The 24,414-nt window shown below is 36.3% G+C and overlaps 2 protein-coding genes across 2 annotated transcripts; one reads left to right on the forward strand and one right to left on the reverse strand.

Moving 5' to 3' along the window:
* Positions 1 to 4,277: 4,277 nt before the first annotated feature.
* LOC137244618 (uncharacterized) lies at positions 4,278 to 6,253 on the forward strand. The gene is made up of 2 exons (XM_067773870.1): positions 4,278 to 4,458; positions 4,525 to 6,253. The coding sequence occupies exons 1-2, from the start codon at positions 4,441 to 4,443 to the stop codon at positions 5,458 to 5,460; spliced, it is 954 nt and encodes a 317-aa protein (XP_067629971.1). The 5' UTR covers positions 4,278 to 4,440; the 3' UTR covers positions 5,461 to 6,253.
* Positions 6,254 to 13,112: 6,859 nt separating this feature from the next.
* LOC137244623 (uncharacterized) lies at positions 13,113 to 18,050 on the reverse strand. The gene is made up of 2 exons (XM_067773882.1): positions 17,924 to 18,050; positions 13,113 to 13,730 (listed from the first exon to the last, which is right to left on the reverse strand). Exons 1-2 carry the CDS (start codon positions 17,945 to 17,947, stop codon positions 13,242 to 13,244), a joined length of 513 nt encoding a protein of 170 aa, XP_067629983.1. The 5' UTR covers positions 17,948 to 18,050; the 3' UTR covers positions 13,113 to 13,241.
* Positions 18,051 to 24,414: the final 6,364 nt, after the last annotated feature.

Raw genomic sequence — 24,414 nt, forward strand, 5'->3', positions numbered from 1 at the left:
CTTCTAAAACTTATCAATTGTCCCACATTTGCCACTAGTAGAGAAATGCTAGGAATTAGTTTTATTATCAAATTACAACACGGTTTGGTTTCTGGCCTATTTCTCCTGAGCGTAGTGCACTTTAATAAACCTCTTATTAAATTTTTTAATTTATATTTTTTTAATTTATAATTAAATTTAAATTGCTCAATAATTAATTTTAGTATTTTCCCTTACTTCGTAGACATAATTACAGCACACGTGTTTGAGCAGATGCGCAACTGTCCGCCTGCAGCAAACAATTAGATGAAAGCGCGTGCCACAGTTAGCCTATCTAATCACGTATTTTGCAGGTTGTCTTTCATCAGGCATATATGTCGCACACTTAAATTGAAAGGCAGTTAACTCAAAAGTCTGAAATTTTGAAGCTATGATTATCATCGCGTTTCCCAGTACAATAGCAACCAAACTGCATACTTGTTTTATTTATACCTCCATTAATCAGCGAGAAAGGGCTTTGTAGAAAATAAAAAGTGCATTCGCGCACATTCACATTTTCTGAACATTACGATTTTTTGAGTTGATCACTGCTTTGATCTAGGTGTGCGATATCTACACGTGTGATTACATGCAATGAACGCCTAACACCTATTCTTTTAAATGGGACTTAGGCGATTTTTGCTTATGGCCATCGATATGTAGGTATAACATGCAATAATGATGACGATCTCGTATATCTTGCGTGATTACCAACGTGTTACATAGAGATATTTAAAATCATTTGATAAGTAATCAGTAAAAATTATGAAATCATAAGTGCTAATTTTTCTTCCAAAAACTTGTGTCATACAGTTTCGTAGCTCGACTTACAACGGCGATGTTTTATACTATCTTCTCAAGGCGGCTTATGATTGATTGGTAGTGGGCCTTTCTTGTTGTTCACATGTTGCGTAAGAGATTACACGTTTAAAAGATAACAACACGCAAGCCAACAACAAAACTATTTTCCTTTGTTATGCGCAAAATAATTAAATTATTTTATTATATTTTATTTGTTTAAAGTGTTAGTCTGAGTGGTGGGTTAAATATTTGTTTCGTACGGATCTCAAATTTATCAGGTTGCTACAAAGCGGTCAACCTCCAGATTTCGCTAAGGAGAATCCAAAAGATTAAGTCAAATCACCACTGTCCCGACATGGGATCAAATGTTTAGCGTCTTTACCACTAGGGTGAGAAAATCTCGAAGACGACTGCCTTCAAGACTAATCTGCGTTGATGTGTGAACATCTTTGCTCATGATATGGAAGAATCCTGAATGTAAGCGTAAGTTGTAAAGTGTAATCGTGAGTGTAAGCATAACCTTTTCAAGTGGTATGCTATGCTGTAATAAAGAACGTAAGTGTAATCACTACACTCTAGCGTAATGTGTGTAACATATCTGTCGCAGAGTTGATATGAGCGAAATTAGATAGCATATCAAGACAAGGCAGGGCAAGTAAAAGAGTGTAAATGAAAGGAAAGGAAACCCGGACGGCATTTTGTCAATTTGTTGGCAGTTTATATCAAAAAGTTATCAAAATCGATTATCACTGTTATCGACGCCTCATCGGTTTGTTATGGAAGACCCATATTAAAGCGTTAATATAAAATCGATAAAAAACCAATAAGAACCCGATGCCCCGGCAATAAGCCGATATCAAGGCAAGGGAAGGAACAGAAAATAAAGGAAAAAGAGCCGCCGTTTTGTCATTTTATTATCAGAACTTTAAAATCTACATCAAATAGTTATCGATATGTTATCAAAAATTTATGAATTTGTTCTATAAAAATATCTTATTTGGTGTCAAAAGCTTCTGAATATGTTATCGAAAAGCTATCGTTTATTTATCGATTTGTAATCGGAGTACTGCCAGTTTGTTATCGATTTATTACCGGAAAGTTATCGATTTGGCTACAGAAGAATTTTGATTTAATATCGGATCGACTATCGCTGCTATCGACGCCTTATCGGTTTGTTAAGAAAGACCCATAATACAACTTTAATATCAAATCGATAAAAAACCAATAAGAACCCGATGACCCTGTGATAAGAAGGCAATATAAAGACAGGCAAGGAAAAGAAACCCGGACGGCGTTTCGTCAATTTATTATCGAATCGTTAACAGTTTACATCAAAAATGTCTCGATATGTTATCAAAAAGTTATGGATTTGCTATAGAAAAAATATCTCATTCGGTATAAAAAACTTACCGATTTTTTATCATAAAGCTATGATATCGAAAACTAATCGATTATCTATGGATTTGTAATAGGAGACATGCCAAATTATTATCGATTTAGTATAGTAAAGTTAACGATTTTTCTCAAGAAAATTTTTTATTTGATATAGAAAAGTTAACGATTTCCTATCGCTTTGTTACGACTGTTATCGGAGTATTATCGATTATCGATGTTATCGACACCTTATCGGTTTTATATGAATGATACGCTTCTAAAACTTAAATGAAAAATCGATCGACGCGACGATAATAAGTCGATAACAAACCAGTAAATGCACTACAGTATTTCGCGAACTTGCCGTTTACTGGAAGGAAGTCGAGAAAACTCCACTCAAAAAGACCGAAACTATTTTTTTCTGGTAAAGTAAAGTTCGTAGTGGTATAATGCTAACCTCTATGTGAGCTCTTGTTAGCTAAAAAACATTATTTTTTCTAGACTTATACTTGTTTGTTCACACTTCGAACTTCACAAATACCTGGTACTCACGCCATTTTATGTGATGTAAACGGCTTGCTTGGAAAAGGAAAGACGAAGACAAAAGCCGTGAGTTGACAAAAGGAAATATTGACTGGTGACACCAATTTCGAAGCTGTTTCATGCAGACACAATCACAAGACCTTGGAGACAGGTTTAAAAAAAAATTGTTTATGTGTAAATAGCGAAGGGGACGATTAAATTGATATTCAATTATTTTAAGACGAAAAATGTGTTCATTCCAATGTAATTTTTTTTCGTTACACTGAAACTGCTGTTAGGGCTCAATATGATCTATTTAGAAATTGCTGTCCCGATTGTAGACAGTAAGGGCTTGTTGCATGACGGTTAAACTTCAGACTTCGATAAGGGGACGCCAATGAATTATTTATCACAACTCAACCTTCACGATTAAAAATCTCACAATGAGTTGAGATTCGTTAAGTTCGTAGCGGCTGAAAAAAATTGTTCACGGAATATACTGATGGCATTCTCACTTACCTGAAGGACTTGCTCTAAGAACAACTTCGAGCTAATGACACATTTTAGAGGTGCTTGATTTAGCCCCAGAAGGGACAACTGGCCCGATGAGGAATATCCAAGAACGCTGCCTATGATCGCAGTAGGAAGATGCGAAGAAGAAATATGGGCTGTTTTTTTGAGGGCGAAAGGCGTCAGTTAGCGGATCTGTAGCTGCTGACTGGTGAGGCGGTTGAGGGCAATTTCCAATATGGGAGCAGTTTGATGCAATCGCATTAATGAAACCTCGGGTGCAGAGCATCTTTCGTTATACAAAAAGTGCTTTGCGGTTTAAAAGAAATAAAAAAACGTTATACCCGTTGAGCTATTCGAGGTCGAAGAGTTGGTAGTTGCACCAAAATATGATTGAATGAGAGCAGGCCTTCAGACTGGATACCGCAATAAGAGCCAACTTTTGCGATAGCAATCTACTTAAGATGTCATGCCCGTAATACTGCTGCTTCGGGTCTTGTAAGTCAAATACTTTTTCATTTTGAAATTAACTTTTTACAGCGCAAAAATGTCTGAATATGAGAGCCCTGCTTAGCTCAAAGCTTGCTGCCTCTCAAAAAATCAATCAGATTATAGTTCAGTTAGATTTATGAAAGAAAGCGAGTCAGTTCAATCAGCTATTGGCAATCATCTTTTTAGTGTATTTCTTCCATTAATGCATTGTAGGAAACCCTAAACTGCCCTAACATCTAGATTTTGTTCAAAACTAGTACAAACCTATAGGTCTAAACTCTTCAGCGTAAAATGGTAGCCAAAATATTTAAATTAAGTTAGCTATCTTTTGATTTGCTTATTATTATTTCTCTATTAGCTTTGCGAATTTGTCCTATTAAATATTTCAGTTTTGTATTAGCTCATAGCATTTGAGGCTCTGTTTATTTATGCCTTCACTTTTTAATACTATTTTGAATGAACAGACTAAGCTGCATTAGCATAGGCAAACCTGTTTCATAAGACCAAATATCATCAAACATTACTAAATTATCAACGCTACGAGAGATTCACATTTGCCTGACTACTCATCAATGGTCAAAGCAGTTTTCTGAAACCCAACAGCAGCAACATTTGTGCGCGGACAACGAAAGTGAAACCAACGTGATTACGGAGCGCTGATCTTTGTTTGGAAGTTCATACAACAAGCGGCGTACTAATTTTAAATAATATACGGTTATCAATATGCAAAACATTTTATTGGTAAATCTACTTTAACAAATATTCTTAGCAGCACAAAAAAAAAGGAACAATATAAAATATTTTCAGATTTCAACATTTTTCCTAAACGTGATCCCTAGCTATAGCATCGGGTACGGTCCTCCACAACAATTGCAGCCAGTACAATCTTTCCCCAACACCCATTTTCCGCATGCGCTTTATGGCGCTCCACCACCAGCCGCGACCCATAGCAATTTGCAGCTAGACAATCCGTCCTACAACCCAGCCCACCCTCCGATACCCGTACTGAAAGCGGTTGTACGTACATTAGAACCTATTGGCAAGAACTATGAAGTGAAGTTATCTCAATCGTCACCTGAACAAACGCTAGAACATCATCAATTTGGATATGGCGGCGCAACATATTTATCACCACCTCGCTCTATTCCTTATACATCGCATCAAAATCCTCTGCTAACGCCACATCAATCACGAGCAACTCTACCAGCTTCACTAAGTTCGCAACCAGCTCAACTCTTTTATAGTAACAACAATCAACCTTATCAGCCAGCCGTTGTCGCGGACCATTTCGCTCAACAAAGTAATCAGTTAAGACAAATCGACAACTCATTGAATGGAGTTGCGGGTAATTACATTTCGCAATCGGAAGCTAACCAATTGGATCATTATTTTGAGAAACAAAATCCAGTAGGTGAAGTACGAGCATATACACGTGTTGTCAGCACTTGCTATCCTGATGGCCATTGTGATCAGCAAAAATTGGGTTCAGGGCAAGTGGATGCAAAGCATCAGCAAGTTGTACAATCGGCGCGTGCGCGTGTACAACCAATATCAGATAAATGTCGAAATTTGCAAACTCGTACAAATATTATTAACCAGAATTCGGTGTCAGGTCAAGGTGACAAAGCATACACCGATTCCATTAAAATAAACAAATTTCTGAAACTCGATTTCGACCGCCCGCCAAATCGTCGTCTCTACCCATACACGGAAACGGTTATACTTCAAGATCCATTCAACTAACCACTCAATGAATAATGTAAATATAAATTTAACTAGTTTAGTATCATATTTTAAGTCACTTAATATACAAACGCACACATTCATATGTTTAGCATTTGATTATGGGTGTTGCTATTTACATTAAGTTCAATCAGTGTTTATGCAAATTATTATATATTGGTAATTAATTTCAGTGAGAAAACAATACATATATATATGTATGTACATCAGGCCGGGTCGATTTGTCGGGAGGCAAAAAAATCGCCCATTGCTCTGTGAAAATCATATTCTAGGGATCAAAATAAGAAACTTTGCTGAAGGAACCATACTTCTAAAACGAATTCTGATGTCCCCCCCCTTTGGGTCGTAGGGGCAAATTTTGAAAAATCCTACTTTGAAATGCCTATGTTTTTTTCTTTTTGGAGTTTATTTTTCTTTTTAGAAATTTATTTAGTCAGAACATATGTAAATGAAAAAATGAATTTAACTTAGTAATAGAAAAGAAATTAAAAAAAAAATTATTAGAAATTAGCGTTTTTACAACCCCCTTTTAAAACCAAGGCATCACTGTGATGCGTTTACATGTCGTAAAATTGCTTGTGTTGTTTTTTTTAAGCCACCACAAGACACAGCAGGTAGAATTGAAATTGCGCCTACCAAAAAGTTCGACCCAAAGGGGGGGACATCAGAATTCGTTTTAGAGGTATGGTTCCTTCGGCAAAGTTTCTTATTTTGATCCCTAGAATACGATTTTCACAGAGCAATGAGCGATTTTTAAATCGACCCGCTCTAATGTACATATGTAGATATGCATAAGAAATTTGAAGTAGTTTATTTATTTAATCATAAAACAGATCGTTAAAACTTGGGTTACCCAATCAAAATCTATCTAGTTTCGGGACTGCCTAAATGTAGGCTTCAGTTTTTATTGTTGCAGCTTATCATTAGCAATATTCGTTTGTTTAGAAACATTGTTGAGAAACTTTGCTGAGAAACACTGCTGCCAAGCACTGTGTATGAATTTTCTAATAACTACGACCAAATTCATAACGTATTCGTTTGGACGACAATACATTGTGTAACTCTTCAGGCAGCCGGTTTTGAACCTATGCTCTACCAAATGAGCTAAAATAAGTCGAAACAAATGTCGGGTAGCTCCGCCAAAGAATGACGATGATGGCGCAACAACGATTTGACTTGGTGATGCAAATGACGGGTGATATCGGGAGCAACAAGACTCATGTGGGAACCTTGGTTGGTGTTACACTTGTCCGAGTCTGAAAACCTGCCACATGCAGCAGTATTGCCAATGGCAATCGGCCTACTGAGGGTGAAAGGAAGCAGCGACCCGAAGAAACTTTCGGCGTGTTTAATAGCAAAGTGCACAACCTGACTTCCCTTTTGCGGAATATGTTTTGAGAAGAACACGCTTGGCGCGATCGGAGGCAACCTAAAGCTGTTCGCAGCCAACTTGAATTTATTGAAAAGGGGAGTCAACATAGTCTTCTTGGCTGCGAACAAGTTGCAATGAGGAGGGTAGGAGGACTCCACCTGACAGGAAAAGTGTCATCTTTTTCTTCCCCTTTAATTTCACCATTATCTTTCACACTCATGTCTTTTTTATCATTCCAAAGTCATACAAAGGTATGAACCCCTTTTTTCATTTAGCGGTGGGGCAATACCCTGCCCAAGACGGCGAGCTAGCATGGAACGTACGGATATCTGCCTTCGGCCGCTCCTCACCACCCAGCCATGACAATTCGAAAGCGTCATTTGTAATTGAGAACATTTAGTTGTTAAAAAGAAGCATGTCAATTGCACTTGCGGCATCATTTGAAGTGACAGATATTTTTTAGTTTCATCCAGTATTTCAAAATAAAAGAGCCGTTGCTCCGCAGCATTCTGCCCATTCCTCTGCGGAATGGTTATGGTTTCCACAAACAAACTTGTTGTATATCAGCATTTGCGAACACGGTGCTAGACGGAGGATTTCCGTCAGGGCTACCGCTGGCTCAATTCTAATATAGCTGGAGAGTTTACGAACACCAAAACTAGATTGTTTAAGTGTATTGAAAAACTGACCTAACCCATGTCCATCCTAAACGAGCCCATTCCTTGCACTGATGTCACGCCAACTAAAGTAATGAGTCGGGTTCCATCGAAGGTACACTTTTGCATTTGCTACTGACAACTTTCATTTGCATATAACGCAGTATAACCGCGCCCACTTTTTCGATATAGATAATTTCGAAAAATGGAAATAATGCGATGATTCGTTACCAAATACCAGTAAACTGATTAGTCTTGATATGTGGATTGACTTTATGGTAAAAAATATAAATCTGCAAAAGTTTTGGAAAACGGGCGTGGCACCGCCTACACTCAGAAGAAGAAAATTTGAAGATATTCCAAACCATCAACCCCAACCCGTTAAAGATATCATGATGAAATTTGGGGTGCAGGTTGTCCTTGCCATTATATATTCTTTTTATGAAAATTGACAAAATCGGTTGGCGATACGCCCACTTTAAAAATGAATCGATATCGAAGCTTCGAAAAATGGGAAAAATGTGGTAAATCATTATCAAAGACAGGTAAAGTGCTAGAACTTCATATGTCGATTAACTTAAAAAAAAAAATAAGTACAATCTTGAAAAATGGGCGTTTTACAAGAAGAAATGTGTAAAGTTTTGCAAGTCGTAAGTCAAAAGCCATTGAAGATATCATATTGAAATTTGACAAGAAGGTTATCCCAAATATTAAATATATGTATAACTCGTGAAAATAAACGGAATCGTTTGGGGACCGCGCCCACTTTAAAAAAATCTCTATCGAAATTTCGAAGATTGGAAAAAATGCTACAATTCGTTAACAAAGACAGATAAATTGATGAAACTTAATATGCGGCGGCCACCGTGGTGTGATGGTAGCGTGCTCTGCCTATCACGCCGTATGCCCTGGGTTCAACTCCTGGGCAAAGCAACATCAAAATTTTAGAAATAAGATTTTTCAATTAGAAGAAAATTTTTCTAAGCGGGGTCGCCCCTCGGCAGTGTCTGGCAAGCGCTCCGATTGTATTTCTGCCATGAAAAGCTCTCAGTGAAAACTCATCTGCCTTGAAGATGCCGTTCGGAGTCGGCATAAAACATGTAGGTCCCGTCCGGCCAATTTGTAGGGAAAAATCAAGAGGAGCACGACGCAAATTGGAAGAGAAGCTCGGCCTTAGATCTCTTCGGAGGTTATCGCGCCTTACATTTATTATTTTTTTTATAATATGCGGGTTGACTTTATGACGAATAGTAGAAAGTGGGTAAAATTTTGGAAAATGGAAAATGGAAAATGTTGCAAAGCTTTTAAGCGCGCCTAAAACATTCCACACATTAAGATTAATTAGCATATAGAATTAGTATGTACCTAAATGGTGAATTTAGGTGGCTGCCACCGTGGTGTGATGGTAGCGAGCTCCTCCTACCACACCGTATGCCCTAGGTTCAAACCCCGGACAAAGCAACATCAAAATTTTAGAAATAAGGTTTTTCCATTAGAAGAAAATTTTTCTAAGCGGGGTCGCCCCTCGGCAGTGTTTGGCAAGAGCTCCGGGTGTATTTCTGCCATGAAAAGCTCTCAGTGAAAACTCATCTGCCTTGCAGATGCCGTTCGGAATCGGAATAAAACATGTAGGTCCCGTCCGGCCAATTTGTAGGGAAAATCAAGAGGAGCACGACGCAAATTGGAAGAGAAGCTCGGCCTTAGATCTCTTCGGAGGTTATCGCGCCTTACATTTATTTTTTTATTTATAAATAGTGAATAAAAGGAATATCAACAAAAAGGCATACTAAGAGACCAATTGCAATGTGAGCAGCGGGGCATTCATATGGCTGAGTGGTTAAAAGCATCTGCCTTTACACTGGTATGAATGTTGGAGGTTCGAGTTCAATACTCATCTCCCAAAAATTTAGCTGATGACGAAGTGAAATTAAGGAACATGTCCTAGTAACCATCGCCGTTTGTAAATTTTGGAATTTTTCTTTGATGGGCAAACTTTATATGAATAGTTAATAATCAATAAATTGTTTTTGTAGGTTATTTACAATCAATTGATAATTTGACTTATTTTAATTAATTTATTTGACTTATTTTAATTAAACATATTTGGTTTGCTTATTCGAGTGATATATGAACGCCATTACAATTTTTTTCCTCAGAGAAGAAGAGTTCATATGCTTCAAAAATATACGCATACTCCTGACGCAATAAAACCATACAAGTGAAGTCAATAGTACAACAACAAAACTTTGACGGCCCTCATAATCTAGCCATGAATTTCAAGTAGTAGGAAGAGAAAACGTCTGGTAATATTTTGGTAGTTTTTTACTATCTTAGTAATAAGTTGTGCGGAAAAGAGCCAAACTCGATATATCTCCACATTGCAAATGGGGGCATCAAAGAAAAAAGGATGTTGGAGGGAGGTCGGAGGAGTAAAAAGAAAAAGAGGAAAATGGAGAGTGAGTGTAAAAGTAAGAATAAGGTTAATGGTTTGAGACAAAGAAGTCAAAAGAGGTTATCTGAAAGATTAAGAATAAAGATGATATTAAGAATAATAGTGAGAGCATGACTTGAATAAAAGTAAGGGCGGGAAGAATAAAAGGGAAAGTGGGAGGATTAATGTCAGCTTGAATGATCCGAATGAGGAAACTATAAAATCCACAGGGGAAGGGAAATAAAAGAGGAACACGGTTAGAGAGATAAGAGGTTGTGGATCGATAGAGAAATTCATAAGTGTATGTTGAATTTCATCATACGACTGGGAGTTTTTCATGTTTGTCCAGGGTTAGCCAGAACTTTTTAAAATTAATTTCTCATAAGCCAATGTTTTTTTTTTCCATCAGGTAAATCTGTAAGCTCTGATTTATTAAGGCATCGTTGCTATAAAACCTTTGCAGCTATGTATATATTTTTACGCCAGCCACTTTTCTGCTCAATGAGCCTACCTCAACATTTGGGTCTTAGCCTCGCAGATATTCATCCTCGACTTCATGATATTGTTTCAGTTCGACAATCATCTCATTTACGTCAGCCTGAATTATCCGAATAAGGAAACTAAAAAATTCACAGGGTAAGGTAAATAAGAGAGGAAGAGGGTTATATAGGTAAGAGGTTGCGGTTAGATAGAGAAATCCAGAACAGTGTCTGCTGGGCTTTTTCATACGACTGGGTTCGACAATATTCTCATTTACGTCGGCAGAATGTTTTCATATTCCAATTAGATCCAGCCATTCAGTTCCGTTGACTAAAACTTTTGCATTTTCCCTCAGGAAGAGAAAGTAAACCCTCCCACGAAAGGAAATACAAAACGCAGGCGTTATTTTGTAGTATTTTTTTTTATGATACTAAAAATATCAATGGAGCAGATAAGTCAAAGAGCAACACTTAAATTTATTAGGGCGAGTATTGTCAAATGTGACTCCATTTTTTATACTCAGCTGAGCAGAGCTCACAGAGTATATCAATTTTGTTCGCATAACGGTACCCCGTAACGGCATAAACTAATTGAGATAGATATAGACTGCTATATATCAAAATGATATGGGCGAAAGGAAATTAATTTAGCCATGTCCGTCCGTCCATTCGTCCATAAACACGATAGCTTGAGTAAATTTCGAGGTATCTTAATGAAATTTGGTATGTAATTTCCTGGGAACTCATCTCAGATCGTTATTTAAAATGAAAGAAATCGGACTATAACCACGCTTACTTTTTCGATATCGAAAAATTGAAAAAGTGCGATAATTTATTACAAAAGACGGATAAAGCGATGAAGCTTGGTAGGCGGGTTGACCTTATGATGCAAAATAGAAAATTAGTAAAATTTTGGACAATGGGCGTGGCACCTCCGTTGTTTAAAAGAAGGTAATTCAAAAGTTTTGCAAGTTGTAATTTGGCAGTCGTTGAAGATATCATGATGAAAATTGACAGGAACGTTACTCCTATTACTATATGTGTGATATATAGCTATTAGCAAAATCGGATGCCGAACACGCCCACTTTAAAAAAAATATTTAAATTCAAATTCTAACAAAAAATTGAATATGTTTAGAGTATATAAGTAAATTATGTCAGCATTCAACTCCAGTAATGATGTGGTGAAACAAAATACAAAAATAAAAGAAAATTTCAAAATGGGCATGGCTCCGCCTTTTTTCGTTTAATTTGTCGAACAAAAATTTACCAATCTTTGTGAAAATTTATAAGCTTCTATGCCGATAACTGTTTTCTGTGAAAAAGGGCGAAATCGGTTTAAGCCACGCCCAGCTTTTATACACAGTTGAGCGTCTCTCCTTCCTCTTGGCCGTTAACAGGATAACTTGAGCAAAAATGGATATATCTTTACTAAACTTAGTTCACGTACTTATCTGAACTCACTTTGTATTGGTATAAAAAATGTGCGAAATCCGCCCACTTTTTCGATATCAAAAATTTAAAAAAATTAGAAAAAATTCCATAATTCTATACCAAATACGAAAAAAGGATGAAACATGGTGATTGGATTTGTTTTTTTCCCGCAAAATATAACTTTGGAAAAAACTTTGTAAAATGGTGTGACACCTACCATATTAAGTAGAATAAAATGAAAAAGTTCTGCAGGGCGAAATAAAAAACCCTTGAAATCTTGGCAGGAATACTTTTCGTGGTATTATATATATAAATAAATTAGCGGTACCCGACAGATGATGTTCTGGGTCATCCTGATCCACATTTCGGTCGATATTTCGAAAACGTCTTCACATATACGACTAAGGGACACTCCCTTTTAAAACCCTCATTAATACCTTTAATTTGATGCCCATATCGTACAAACACATTCTAGAGTCACCCCTGGTCCACCTTTATGGCGATATCCCGAAATGGCGTCCACCTATATAACTATTGCCCACTCCCTTTTAAAATACTTTTTAATACCTACCATTTGATACGCATGTCATATAAACACACTCCAGGGTTACCCTAGGTTCATTTTCCTACATGGTGGGTTTCCCTTATTTTGTCTCCAAAGCTGAGTATGTAATGTTCGGTTACACCCGAACTTAGCCTTCAATACTTGTTAATGTTGACTTCACCTGTCACGACGCATGTTCAAAACAAATTTATAAATTTCTTCATGTTAAGATATTCATTTTTTATAAAAAAATGTTCAGTAAAAAATATATCAAAAAATCAGTTATCAAAATTTCCATAAAATTTTATATGAATAATGCCAAACTCTGTTGTTGTTTACTAATTTAACTGCCTTTGGGTTTTATTGTTTAAGCTTCATCAGTGTAACAAACAATAAGATGATAATTAATGATTCGCGAAATTTAGAATATGCTATCTGTTTCTATTTACGCCATTTTTGGCAGGCGAATCCAGTTAATGTCAGTTCTTTAATTTAATGATTTCACAAAAATTTTTTGCAGCTGCCGGTAAAACAGGCGCCTGCTTAATCACAAAATTATATTTAGGTTATCGTCATACCACTTTTTCGAGTTCTTTTTTTATTTTTTAAATTCCATTCGACTATTTCACATGTTTATTCATTTTTTAACAAAAAAACTTTCCGCATTCTGCTTTTTTGCCAAAAAGAAAAAAAAAATTCTTCGATGTATTCATTAACACAAACAAAATCTGTCTGGTTCATTAAATAAATAAATTATTTTATTAATAAATTAACTAAACATCTATGAGAAAATATCACAAGAAAATAAATAAATAAATAGAAGCAAGATCAGTAAAGTGTGAAGGGAAAGAACTCCGACTGTTAGTTAATAGCGCTTTTGATTTAACGGATTCACACTATACAAATCATAATCAAACTGATCCCACGCATAAGCGTATGGTCCACGCGGCTCCGTGTTGCCTTTTTTTAACTTTAACATCTTCACTTTCTCCAACCTAGGATCGGCTATTTCGACGTATTGACGTATTTCACGTTCCTTTTTTGACAATGGCTGTGGTGGACGAATTGCGGCATTTTTAGGTAAAAACTTTGCTTCATCCATATTGAAATCATCATTTTCTGTCATTTGTGTATCATAAAAACTATCGAAGTTTTGAAACTGCCATACTTCTCGGGGTAGTGAGCCATCGGGCATAATCGTCTCAAAGTTATTACTTTGTATCATTGGCACATTATTTGTGGCGGATGCAATAAGTGGGTCAATATCGATTTTACTATTTTTTCCGTATTGCTGATAAAGTGGACTGGCACTTACGTTGAACGCTAAGAGCAAGACCAACATAACATACGAAAGCTGTAAATAAAGGAAAAATATTACTCTTAAAGATGTAAAAATAAGATATTAGGAAAATCATTCCTATATAGCTTCCACTCGCTGTTGCTGAAACTTTGATATGATCTCGTTCTATCTCTCGCCCTATCCTGAAGGCATGTCAATAGCTAATGAGCAAAATTTCTAATTCAGAGCTAGATCTAAAGAATCATATAAGTTTTAGTTCTTTTGAGACTAGATATTCTCTAGTTTAAAAATCGATAGTTTGAGTTTTCGTATATCATATATACTATGTGTTTGATAAATAGATATCCCACAAAAAATCCTTCTACTATCTTTAAGGAGCTTCGCCTATGAATCACCGTTTTTTCCCCTACACCTTAAAACCATTCCCGCTGACTTTCCAAATAATTCGGAACTATAAAAAAGGGCAAAAATTGTACTAGAAGCAATATGTAGAATCTCGGTCAAGTTTGCAAACAACGCAATAGAATCAACAAAATAACTAGACAATTTTTACACAAGTTCGGTACTATAGAAATAGTGCCAATAAACCAACTAATTCTAAAGTGATAACATGTATCTGTTTCGGAACTATAGAAAAGTTAGTGCAACGATGACCATTTTCACCGCCTGGGAGATCGCCTTGTTAAATTTCCAAGTTGAAAGCATGTAAAAGAGATAGAGAGCGAACTAGTAGTGGTTCTGCATACACTAGAAGCGCACCTGTTTTCCATTCTGGGTACATCCACTTTGATGTTATAGTCTCGAATCCGTGCTTCCTCTTCCTATATTTATTGCCCAATGTACTAAAGTTTAGTTATTAATGTGGTAGATTGATTTGTAAAACCTTGATAAAATTACGCTGAAAACCTATCTTTCCCCATAGATTCAACTATATATATATCTAGAACTAAAGAGCAATCAACTCAAAAGCCAAGTTGTTCTGAAAATCTCTATAACTAACTGGCTTTAGGACAAAGACTGTAACTTTCCGGCACCTATGTATACAACCCAATAGAAAGCAGCGAGAGCAGATGTGTTCCAAATTGGCCTGCTGTTGTCATGGCGGTGACATAAAGTTAACGATGGAAAAGTGAACTGATCATATGACCACTTCCAATTATCATAAGATAAAGTTAACGACGGAAAAGTGAACTGATCATATGACCACTTCCAATTATCATAAGATAATTTGGCCTTATGATTACTTCAAATGACTACAGGGTCAATTTCAAGCATGGCATTTTTATACTCAGTTGAGCAGAGCTCACAGAGTGTATTAACTTTGATTGGATAATGGTTGGTTGTACAGGTATAAAGAAATCGAGATAGATACAGACTTCCATATATAAAAATCATCAGGATCGCAAAAAAATTTGGTTGAGCTATGTCCGTCCGTCCGTCCGTCCGTTAACACGATAACTTGAGTAAATTTTGAGGCATCTTGATGAAATTTGGTATGTAGGTTCCTGAGCACTCATCTCAGATCGCTATTTAAAATGAACGCTATCGGATGATAACCACGCCCACTTTTTCGATATCGAAAATTTCGGAAAACCGAAAAAGTGCGACAATTCATTACCAAAGACGGATCTAGCGATGAAACTTTGTAGATGAGTTGAACTTATGACGCAGAATAGAAAATTAGTAAAATTTTGGACAATGGGCGTGGACCCGCCACTTCTAAAAGAAGGTAATTTAAAAGTTTTGCAAGCTGTAATTTCGCAGTCGTTGGAGATATCATGATGAAATTTGACAGGAACGTACCTCCTATTACGAACGAACGACCACGCCCACTTTTAAAAACAATTTTTTTTTAAAGTCAAATTTTAACAAAAAATTTAATATCTTTAGAGTATGTAAGTAAATTATGTCAAGATTCAACTCCAGTAATGATATGGTGCAACAAAATACAAAAATAAAAGAAAATTTCAAAACGGGCGTGGCTCCGCCCTTTTTGATTTAATTTGCCTAGGATACTTTTAATGCCATAAGTCGAACAAAGATTTACCAATCCTTGTGAAATTTGGTAGGGGCTTAGATTCTAGGACGATAAGTTATTTCTGTGAAAAAGGGCGAAATCGGTTAAAGCCACGCCCAGTTTTTACACACAGTCGGCCATCTGTCCTTCCGCTCGGCCATTGACACGATAACTTGAGCCAAAATCGATATATCTTTACTACACTCAGTTCACGTACTTATCTGAACTCACTTTGTATTGGTATAAAAAATGGCCGAAATCCGACTATGACCACGACCACTTTTTCGATATCGAAAATTACGAAAAATGCCATAATTCCATACCAAATACGAAAAAAGGGATGAAACATGGTAATTGGATTGGTTTATTGACGTAAAATATAACTTTAGAAAAGAACTTTGTAAAATGGGTGTAACACCTACCATATTAAGTAAAAGAAAATGAAAAAGTTCTGCTGGGCGAAATAAAACACCCTTGAAATCTTGGCAGGTATTACATATATAAATAAATTAGCGGTATCCAACAGATGACGTTCTGGGTCACCCTGGTCCACATTTTGGTCGATATCTGGAAACCGCCTTCACATATACAACTACCACCACTCCCTTTTAAAACCCTCAGTAATACCTTTAATTTGATACCCATATCGTACAAACAAATTCTAGGGTCACCCTTGGTCTACCTTTATGGCGATATCTGGAAAAGGCGTCCACCTAAGAACTAAGCCCACGCCCTCTTAAAACACTCATTAACACCTTTCATTTGATATCCATATCGTACAAACAAATTATAGAGTCAGCCCGGGTCCACCTTTATTGCGATATCCCTAAATGGCGTCCATCTAGAGAAATATGGCCTACTCCCTCTTAAAATACTTTTTAATACCTACCATTTGATACACATGTCATACAAACACATTCCAGGGTTACCCTAGGTTCAATTTCCTACATTTTGATTTTCCCTTATTTTGTCTCCATAGCTCTCAACTGAGTATGTAATGTTCGGTTACACCAGAACTTAGCCTTCCTTACTTGTTAAATTTGATTTTATGGCCAGTTGGGAAAATTCGGTTTATTCATTTGACTTTTCGGGTTCTTGAACGTTGCTTGAAAGCTTCCTTATTTTCCGCAGAGTGAAACTTGCACCCCGAAATTCCCGCGATTGATTTTTTTTTTTATAATTTACGTTTATAATAAAGTTACAACGAAAATAAATATCATTTTTTTATTACAAAACGAAATACTTTCTTGGTGGCTTGCTTCTTAATAATCATCGAAACGAAATGTTTTCGTATATATTGTTATGCAAGCCCGGTTTTCTCACTGTGGTTCATTTTCCTAAGGTTAGCCATGGTTATCCCATCCATGGAAAAATATGATTACACATTTTTTAAAAATTTTTTTTTCATAAGCGAACCAAAGAGGTTTTACTAAAAAATTCTCATTTCGGGCTGTGGGCTAGCGAGCCAGCTGTACACAACCCGTCTTTTGTGAAAAACCAAAAAGATGCACATTATTTTAAGCCGCTGGTAATCAATGGCATTCAGAAAAAAATCTCGTTTCTTTCACCAACTCACTTCAGGCAAATGTTACCTTAATCTGGCGCAATTTCTTCCAGTGCCATTGCACAACCCCAAGTAAAAAAGTTGGGATTGTGTCTAGTCAGCCTTCCACTAGGTACCGGAAAAGCTTAGTATATCACCTTTGCAAAGTAAATGTGAACAATCTTCACACGATATATACCACCTCTTCACATGTTCCATGGAAAAGACACATTTGGCACCGACCAATCCTATTGTAATCTCTCTTTTATAGAACCAACATTAGATGATCTCAACAATAATTTTTGAAGCTTACTGTCGGCTAATCTTATTAAATTTTGGATAAAATATTAACTGCACCTGTAGCACGCCCTAAAATCCTCGCCGAGAGGCTTGGATATGAGATACCTATTTTAAGTTCTTCAGTTTTTCACATAGCTTTCAGAATGCACTTGGGTTAAACAAGCTTTAAGCTTTCATTTAGTTTTCTGTTCACCCTATGTGGCAAGGCTAAGCATAGTTTTGCCAAAACTGCACTGAAAATCTGGGCACAAACACAAAACTGTTTTGACATGGAAATTCAAGTCTAAACATTTTCAAAATCTAAGTTAAGTTTCTACAAGCTTTTCAAATATTATTAGAGATGTTCCAACTACCTGCCGCATTTTAAAACATTTTTTAAAAACTCACCATTTTCAATAAATAAATCTGCATTATATTTTTTCTTTTTAAAGACGAAACTTTCTAATTTTCACTAAACAATTTTTATTTTTCAAATGCTCGCTACAAGTTGTTGCTTCTTTCAGATCAATTTCGTATTTAACTCCCAATTTCGACGTATTTTAGTATTTGAACCAAAAATTTCGCAGAGCTAACAAAACCGAAAAACAAACACATATATATTAAGTAAAAAAATAAAACAAAACAAGGAAGGGCGGGACTGTCTTCGGCTGTGCCGAAGACGTCATACCTTTCATGAATGGGGCTGAACAATAATCTTATCCCGTTCGTAATCTCGGAATAATCGGATAAGATAAGAAATATATATATATATATATATATATATATATATATATAAGAAATATATAGTGAAGAGATGTACATACCTAAACGATTTTAAGATAAATATAAAATAAAAATGGCAAAATCCCCCTTATCTGAACGATCGGTTGTATGGGATATATATTATATATAGCTCCGATCAAAGTGATTTTTTCAGGATATCTTCAATGGTATATTAGAATATATATCACCGAGTTTCACGTTTATACTTTCTAAATTGCGGCAGGAATGACGAAAACCGTTTTATCTGAACGATCGGTTGTATGGGAGATATATGTTATAGTGGTCCGATCCTACCGGATCCGACAAATGTCTAATATAATACAAAAATACATTCTTGTGCCAAATTTCATTGAGATATCTCAAAATTTGAGGGACTAGTTTGCGTTCAAACAGACAGACGCACGGACGGACGAACAGACGGACATGGCTATATCAACTCAGTTCGTCGCCCTGATCAATTTGGTATACTTAATGGTGAGTCTATCTTCTATATTTCTCAATGTTACAAACATCGGACCAAAGTTAATATACCATTTCATGTTCATGAAAGGTATAAAAACAGTAGCAGCACAGTCACTGCCAGCTAATGATCCCTAATACAAACCAATAAACACAAATATATCTACAATAACAAACAATCAATACCAAAATCGATCAACGATCGTCACAGAACAAAAATTTGAAAAGAAAGAAAAAGCCAATTCAGCGCAGATCCGGTTTTGGGTGAAATGTGCCCGCATTTGATAAATATTTAAATAACAAATGAAATGTGGTTTGTTTTTGTTTGTCTGATTTTTTTGCCGCAAGGGAAATGCCCAGAATGTTTTTGACAAAAACATATGATACTATACAGCGCTTGCGCAGCGCATTCATGAACCCGACTGCAGTGAACCCTCATTTGTTATGCCCGAGTGCTTGGCATCAAATCGTACATAAGATACATCAAGCTTTGGGATGCAACAAAATTTTTTAAACCACATTTGGTAATATAAAGCATCGAAATTTAATCAAAAAGTTTAATTAGTAAAAGAAGTTAAGTTTGAGCGCGACTGCACAGTCATATACCACGTTGTGGGTATGTGCATTTAAGTGTTAATGTTAAATATGAATCTGTCAAACTTTTCATAAAAATTCGAATACTTTATGAATCTAATAAGTACTTGCAGCCTATACTTCACGTATTACGACAATCCTAATGACCTTTTCAATGCAATTGCGACTTAAAATATTTAAGTCGATCACGGATAGTATGACACAATTCCGCCCTTTTGAAATAGATAATCGGGCCTGTTCTGGATTTCGATTCCGACAAATTTATGCGGAATCGAAATGGATTGGTGTTCTGAATATCGATTCCGACCAGACTTGGTCGATTTGAAAAGTTTTGCCTCTGAGCAGTCGGAATCAAAAGTAATTGGCCTATTAAGCACAGATAATTACATTATTTTCCCCACAAATAAGTTTTATTAAATTATTCATTTTATTTTGGAAGACTTATAACAACTTTTTGCTACACTATTTGTTTATTTAGTATAACAATTCTTAATTTGAAATTTTCTATCAAAAATTTTCCAAGCTAAACAAAGCGATTCTGGTCGAAAGGAAACCGACGTGTTCAATGGACCGATTTTTGCTATTTTTATGCACAATTGCACGTCTTCTTGACTCTGCATTTCCGAAAACCATTGGTGCTGGCATTTTGTTCAAATTTTTGCACAATTAAAATTTAACTAAAACCAAAATAAATAAAAACAGCTGTTTCGCTTGAATATCGACTCGGAATGAAAACGATTCGAAATCAACTTTGAATCGATTTGTTTCAATGGCAGTTGGAACACCAAAAAGAAATCTACTCGAAATCAGCCTCGTTTTACTTTTCAAAACGAGTCGGAATTCAGAACAGGCCTGAATAACTGGAAAATATTATTAGAAAAAAAAACAAAGATAAATACATATAAATATAAACATATAAAAGAAAAACACTCGTGAAGTTCCACGTGTAAACACCAATGAAAACCAATATTTTCAGACAACCAGAGCTCGTCCATGAGTTGAAGTTAAACCGCAACAGAAGCAACTTTACCAGAATTAAATAACTTTGTGAGAAGAGCTTCGTAGGCTTTTTGTCTGATAACACGCCGATTAGAAGTTGGTAATACTCTGATAAATGCTTTTCAGTATCCAATCGATAAGTTTTTGTTCAAAAATAGATAGTTTTTCGATGATGAATTGATAACAATTCGATAGCACGTCTATTATAAATTGAAAACACTCCGATAATTTCTCAATAATTTTTAGTAAATCAATAACTCTTCAATAACGTAACGGTAAATTTTTGAAACAAAATCTTTAACTTTTCGTCAAATTCTTGGTAAAGTATAGATAAATTTGCTATAGATAATCGATGATTGGTTCAAGGTAAATCGGTAGCAAACCGTTAACTAGTCGATAAAAATCAAAACTCATTGATAACCTGTTTAAATTGCCTATATTAGGAACATTTCTTTTTAGTTTCTAATATTGGTCATTGAGTTCGCTAGGGTTAGGTTAGGTTAGGTTCACGTGGTTGCCGTCCACATCGGAGCGGCACACTTAGGCCTTAATAGGCCCATTGTGAAACCACACGGATTTGTTCCTACTCTCCTAATAAAACCACTTCGTTGAGTTTGTGAAGCTAACTAAGCGTCGTGTATTGACCTCAGCTATATCAATCAGATCTACAAGAAACATCTTGCCCATGAAACGTTGCTTTTTCTACCGAGCGCTGGACATCCGCAACGTAGATGCCTAATAATTTCAGGCTCTTCTTCGTTGCCGCAGCTTCTACAATAATCATTAAATGGAGCTCGAATCCTTTCCGCATGCGGTCCAATACAGACGTGACCAGTGAGAAGATCCACAACTAAGGAAAGATCCCTCTTACGGAGGGTGAGAAGTTCACGCGATTTCCTCTCATTCCATTCCGGCCATGTGAGTTTTGCCGTATAGCGCATCCATCATGATGCTTCCACCTAGCTCTCGCCTCTATCAGTGGAGCCTCCTTTCTCTTGAGCTTGCAGGTGGAGAGCGGCTTGCCCAACCTCTTCTAGGATGGCGAAAGTAGAAGGGAGATACCCTTTCTTGCAAGCTCATTTGCCATCTCATTACCTAGAATGCCCCGGAACCCATACCATATGCAGAGTACACTGTTCAGCCCTCACGTTAAGTGATCTATGACAGCTTACTACAGCTTAAGAATTAGTTGTGACAGAGTCAAGGGCTTTCAGCGCTTCTTGACTGTCTAAGAAAATATAAATGTGCCTCTGAGAGACTGCCTTCTGCCTTAGGCAGTCCACAGCGTCTTGTAAGGCCACAAGTTCGCCCTGAAATGCGCTACAGTGATCCGGAAGGCGAAACGATCTTTTTATGTCCAATTGTTCCGAATAGACACCCTCTCCGACCCTGTTATCCAGTTTAGATCCATCTGTGTAGATCTGAATGCTAGCAGTGGGCCAATTTGTGTCGTTCACCAACTGTTCCCTCTCAGGGATTAATATCTTTGGGGTTACTTACACACTAATCTAGCACCAAGTTACACATCTCGCGGAACCCCCTTTTATAACAACCTTTGCGTTAAAAAAAAAAATCTGATTCTTTAAAACGGGCTCAAAAAAAGTTTAGGGTCAGTTTAAAAATCATTTTTGAGTTTTTATAGAATCCAACACCTTTAAATTGTTTGTCATTTTTTGTTTCAACTTGCTTTTGCATTTTTCTCACTTTCTTAAGTGTTTCTGTTTATATTGTATACATTGAATGATTAAATGCTTGTCGTTAGGTTTTAATTTAATTTATTTACATATCGATACCGCCTTACATTAACAAATATTTTTCAGTCTGAAATGTTAAATACCTTTTTCAAAAATTATTGGTTTTCACAAAAAAAAGCCGGCATAACATGTGAGCATATTTGCATATTAATAATCAAATTCAAATTTGTAAATTTTGCGATCAATGAACTGATATTGCATTTTTTAGTTGTTGTTAAAAATCTCGAATCACGCTTTTAAATTAGCTTTACGTCGGCGTTCCGATACATGTCGCTGAAGCATTAATTACATTGTGTGACACCAAAAAAATACCTGGGAGGTGATATCATTTTTCTAGTAGATCTTGAAGATTTAACAATGGCTGCTCACAAGATTTGCCTAGGACACCTCCAAAATGGTAAGCTACTGATAAAACCCCGGTTATTCGTATCTTTTGACCTTAACAAGCCTAAAACTTTGTTGGTTATGAACGGATTGTCAGTTTTTTCTGACACTAATTTATATGCATCAGAATTGAAAATTAATTATGAGTACTCATTTTCCTAAATATATCCAAAACTGAGTTATTATAATCTACGTGATACCAAAATTTGAAAAAAAAATTAAATTGTGGCCTAGAGCTCGAATGAAAGTCTTAAATAAGCAACAACACTAAGGCCGGTAATAACTACAAAAGAAACAATTGTATCAATAAGTTTCAAAAATATTTACTTGGCAATTGTGGTCTAATATGACTGTAACTTATGTAGCTCTAGACCGATTTTAATCTTTTTACCAGTTTTGGATAGAAGAAACATCGTTCATACATACGTTTTTGGATATGTTATGAAATTTGTGGGTGTTTACCAAACAAACCACCTAACAAGAAAAATTTATATCGCTGGAAAGGTCTAAATCTCTTCTTATAAAAGCTGGAGAATCGGTTTATAACCAACAAAGTTATAGGCTCCTAAGGATCCAAAGGTACAAATTTTTTTCGGCTTTTTCTAGTAGCTCATTATTTTGGAGATGTCCGGGTACTTACAAAGTATTTTCACTTTTGTCTTTTTTTGTACCACTGGAAGTTTGAATAATTTTCATGGACAGGAAAAGGTATAAGTTTATCTGCTTCTTAGAAATTTCAATAATGAGAGAATATAGACCCATAAATATGTACATATATTAAAATTGTAACGAATTTACTGCAATTCTGCTTATTTCAAATCTTCTACTAAGGTTCGAATCACTAAACTGTTGAATAAGTAACACCGCTATTCAGTAATGCAAAATAAAACTTCTATTGTTCGACAGATAGCGTGCTTAATCGAAACTGATTGTAGCGCTTCTACTGTTGCTGCCTTTTATATTCCTTGATTTCCTCGTTGCATCTTCTAGGCGCTTCTGTTTTAGAATCTATTAGTTGGTTATCTGTTATAATTATAACTACAGATGTACGTGTATAGCTCTCATATGCGCGTATGTTTGTGAGCGACACTTCGACAATTATAATTGCATATCTCAGATAAGATATCTGCATGTGTTTGTGCGTTGTTTCTCCACTGCGTGTACTTACATATGTGCAGACCTAATGATTGATTCGTTTATGTAGATACATAATGATTGATTTATGGATGTGCATACAAGTCACTCCTAGCATCGGCTTGGAGATGACAGTACGCCTTAATGTTGCTAATATTCGTAACACTGCCCTCCACCTAAGTCTGGATCGTCCCGATCAGACAAATCGCTCGATCTAACCGCTGCTAGCCTCTCCAAATGAACCACCCTTCTATTTCGTGGTTTCCCAATTGTTTGTATGTGGTAGATGATATCACTGCTCTACTTCACAACTCTTTACGGGCCTTCCCAACTGCACCTATATTTGGATGGAACACCTTTCCGCCGGTGAGGGTTGTATAGCAGTACCAAATCTTCCTTCCGCAAACCTTCCGAATTATTTTCCTTGTCGTACATGTGTTTCATCTTACTACTCATTACCCCGGGGCCGTTCCTTCACGCTCTGTTGTTTGGCCAATGAACTACTTCGTAGAGCTTGCGCTTGACGGATTGGCTTCGCATACTCAGTATCGTTCCCATGTTTCACAAGAGTAGTGCGCCCCGGCTTGAAAATACCCTTGCATTCTTTCTGCAAAATTCTTTCCTTCGTTTTAGTGCGCCCGATCGGGTTTGTCAATGCCAGTGTTTCTCTCGCAGGTATCTTTGATTTTGTTTTGTTTGGCCCATTCGATCTACCAACTTTTACCTTTGACTTTCGTGGTCTTTGTCGACTCTTATCCACCAGTGCTCGATTACTACTGAACCCTTTTCCAA

The sequence above is a fragment of the Eurosta solidaginis genome, chromosome 1 (genome assembly GCF_040869045.1).
Source record: "Eurosta solidaginis isolate ZX-2024a chromosome 1, ASM4086904v1, whole genome shotgun sequence".
In the NCBI taxonomy this organism is placed as follows: Eukaryota; Metazoa; Arthropoda; class Insecta; order Diptera; family Tephritidae; genus Eurosta; species Eurosta solidaginis.

Coding starts and splice junctions, on each gene's coding strand:
- LOC137244623 (XM_067773882.1), bottom strand. CDS start 17,947: ATGCAGATTTATTTATTGAAAATG. Junction 13,731..17,923: donor AGATTTATTTATTGAAAATG/GTGAGTTTTTAA, acceptor CTTTATTTACAG/CTTTCGTATGTTATGTTGGT.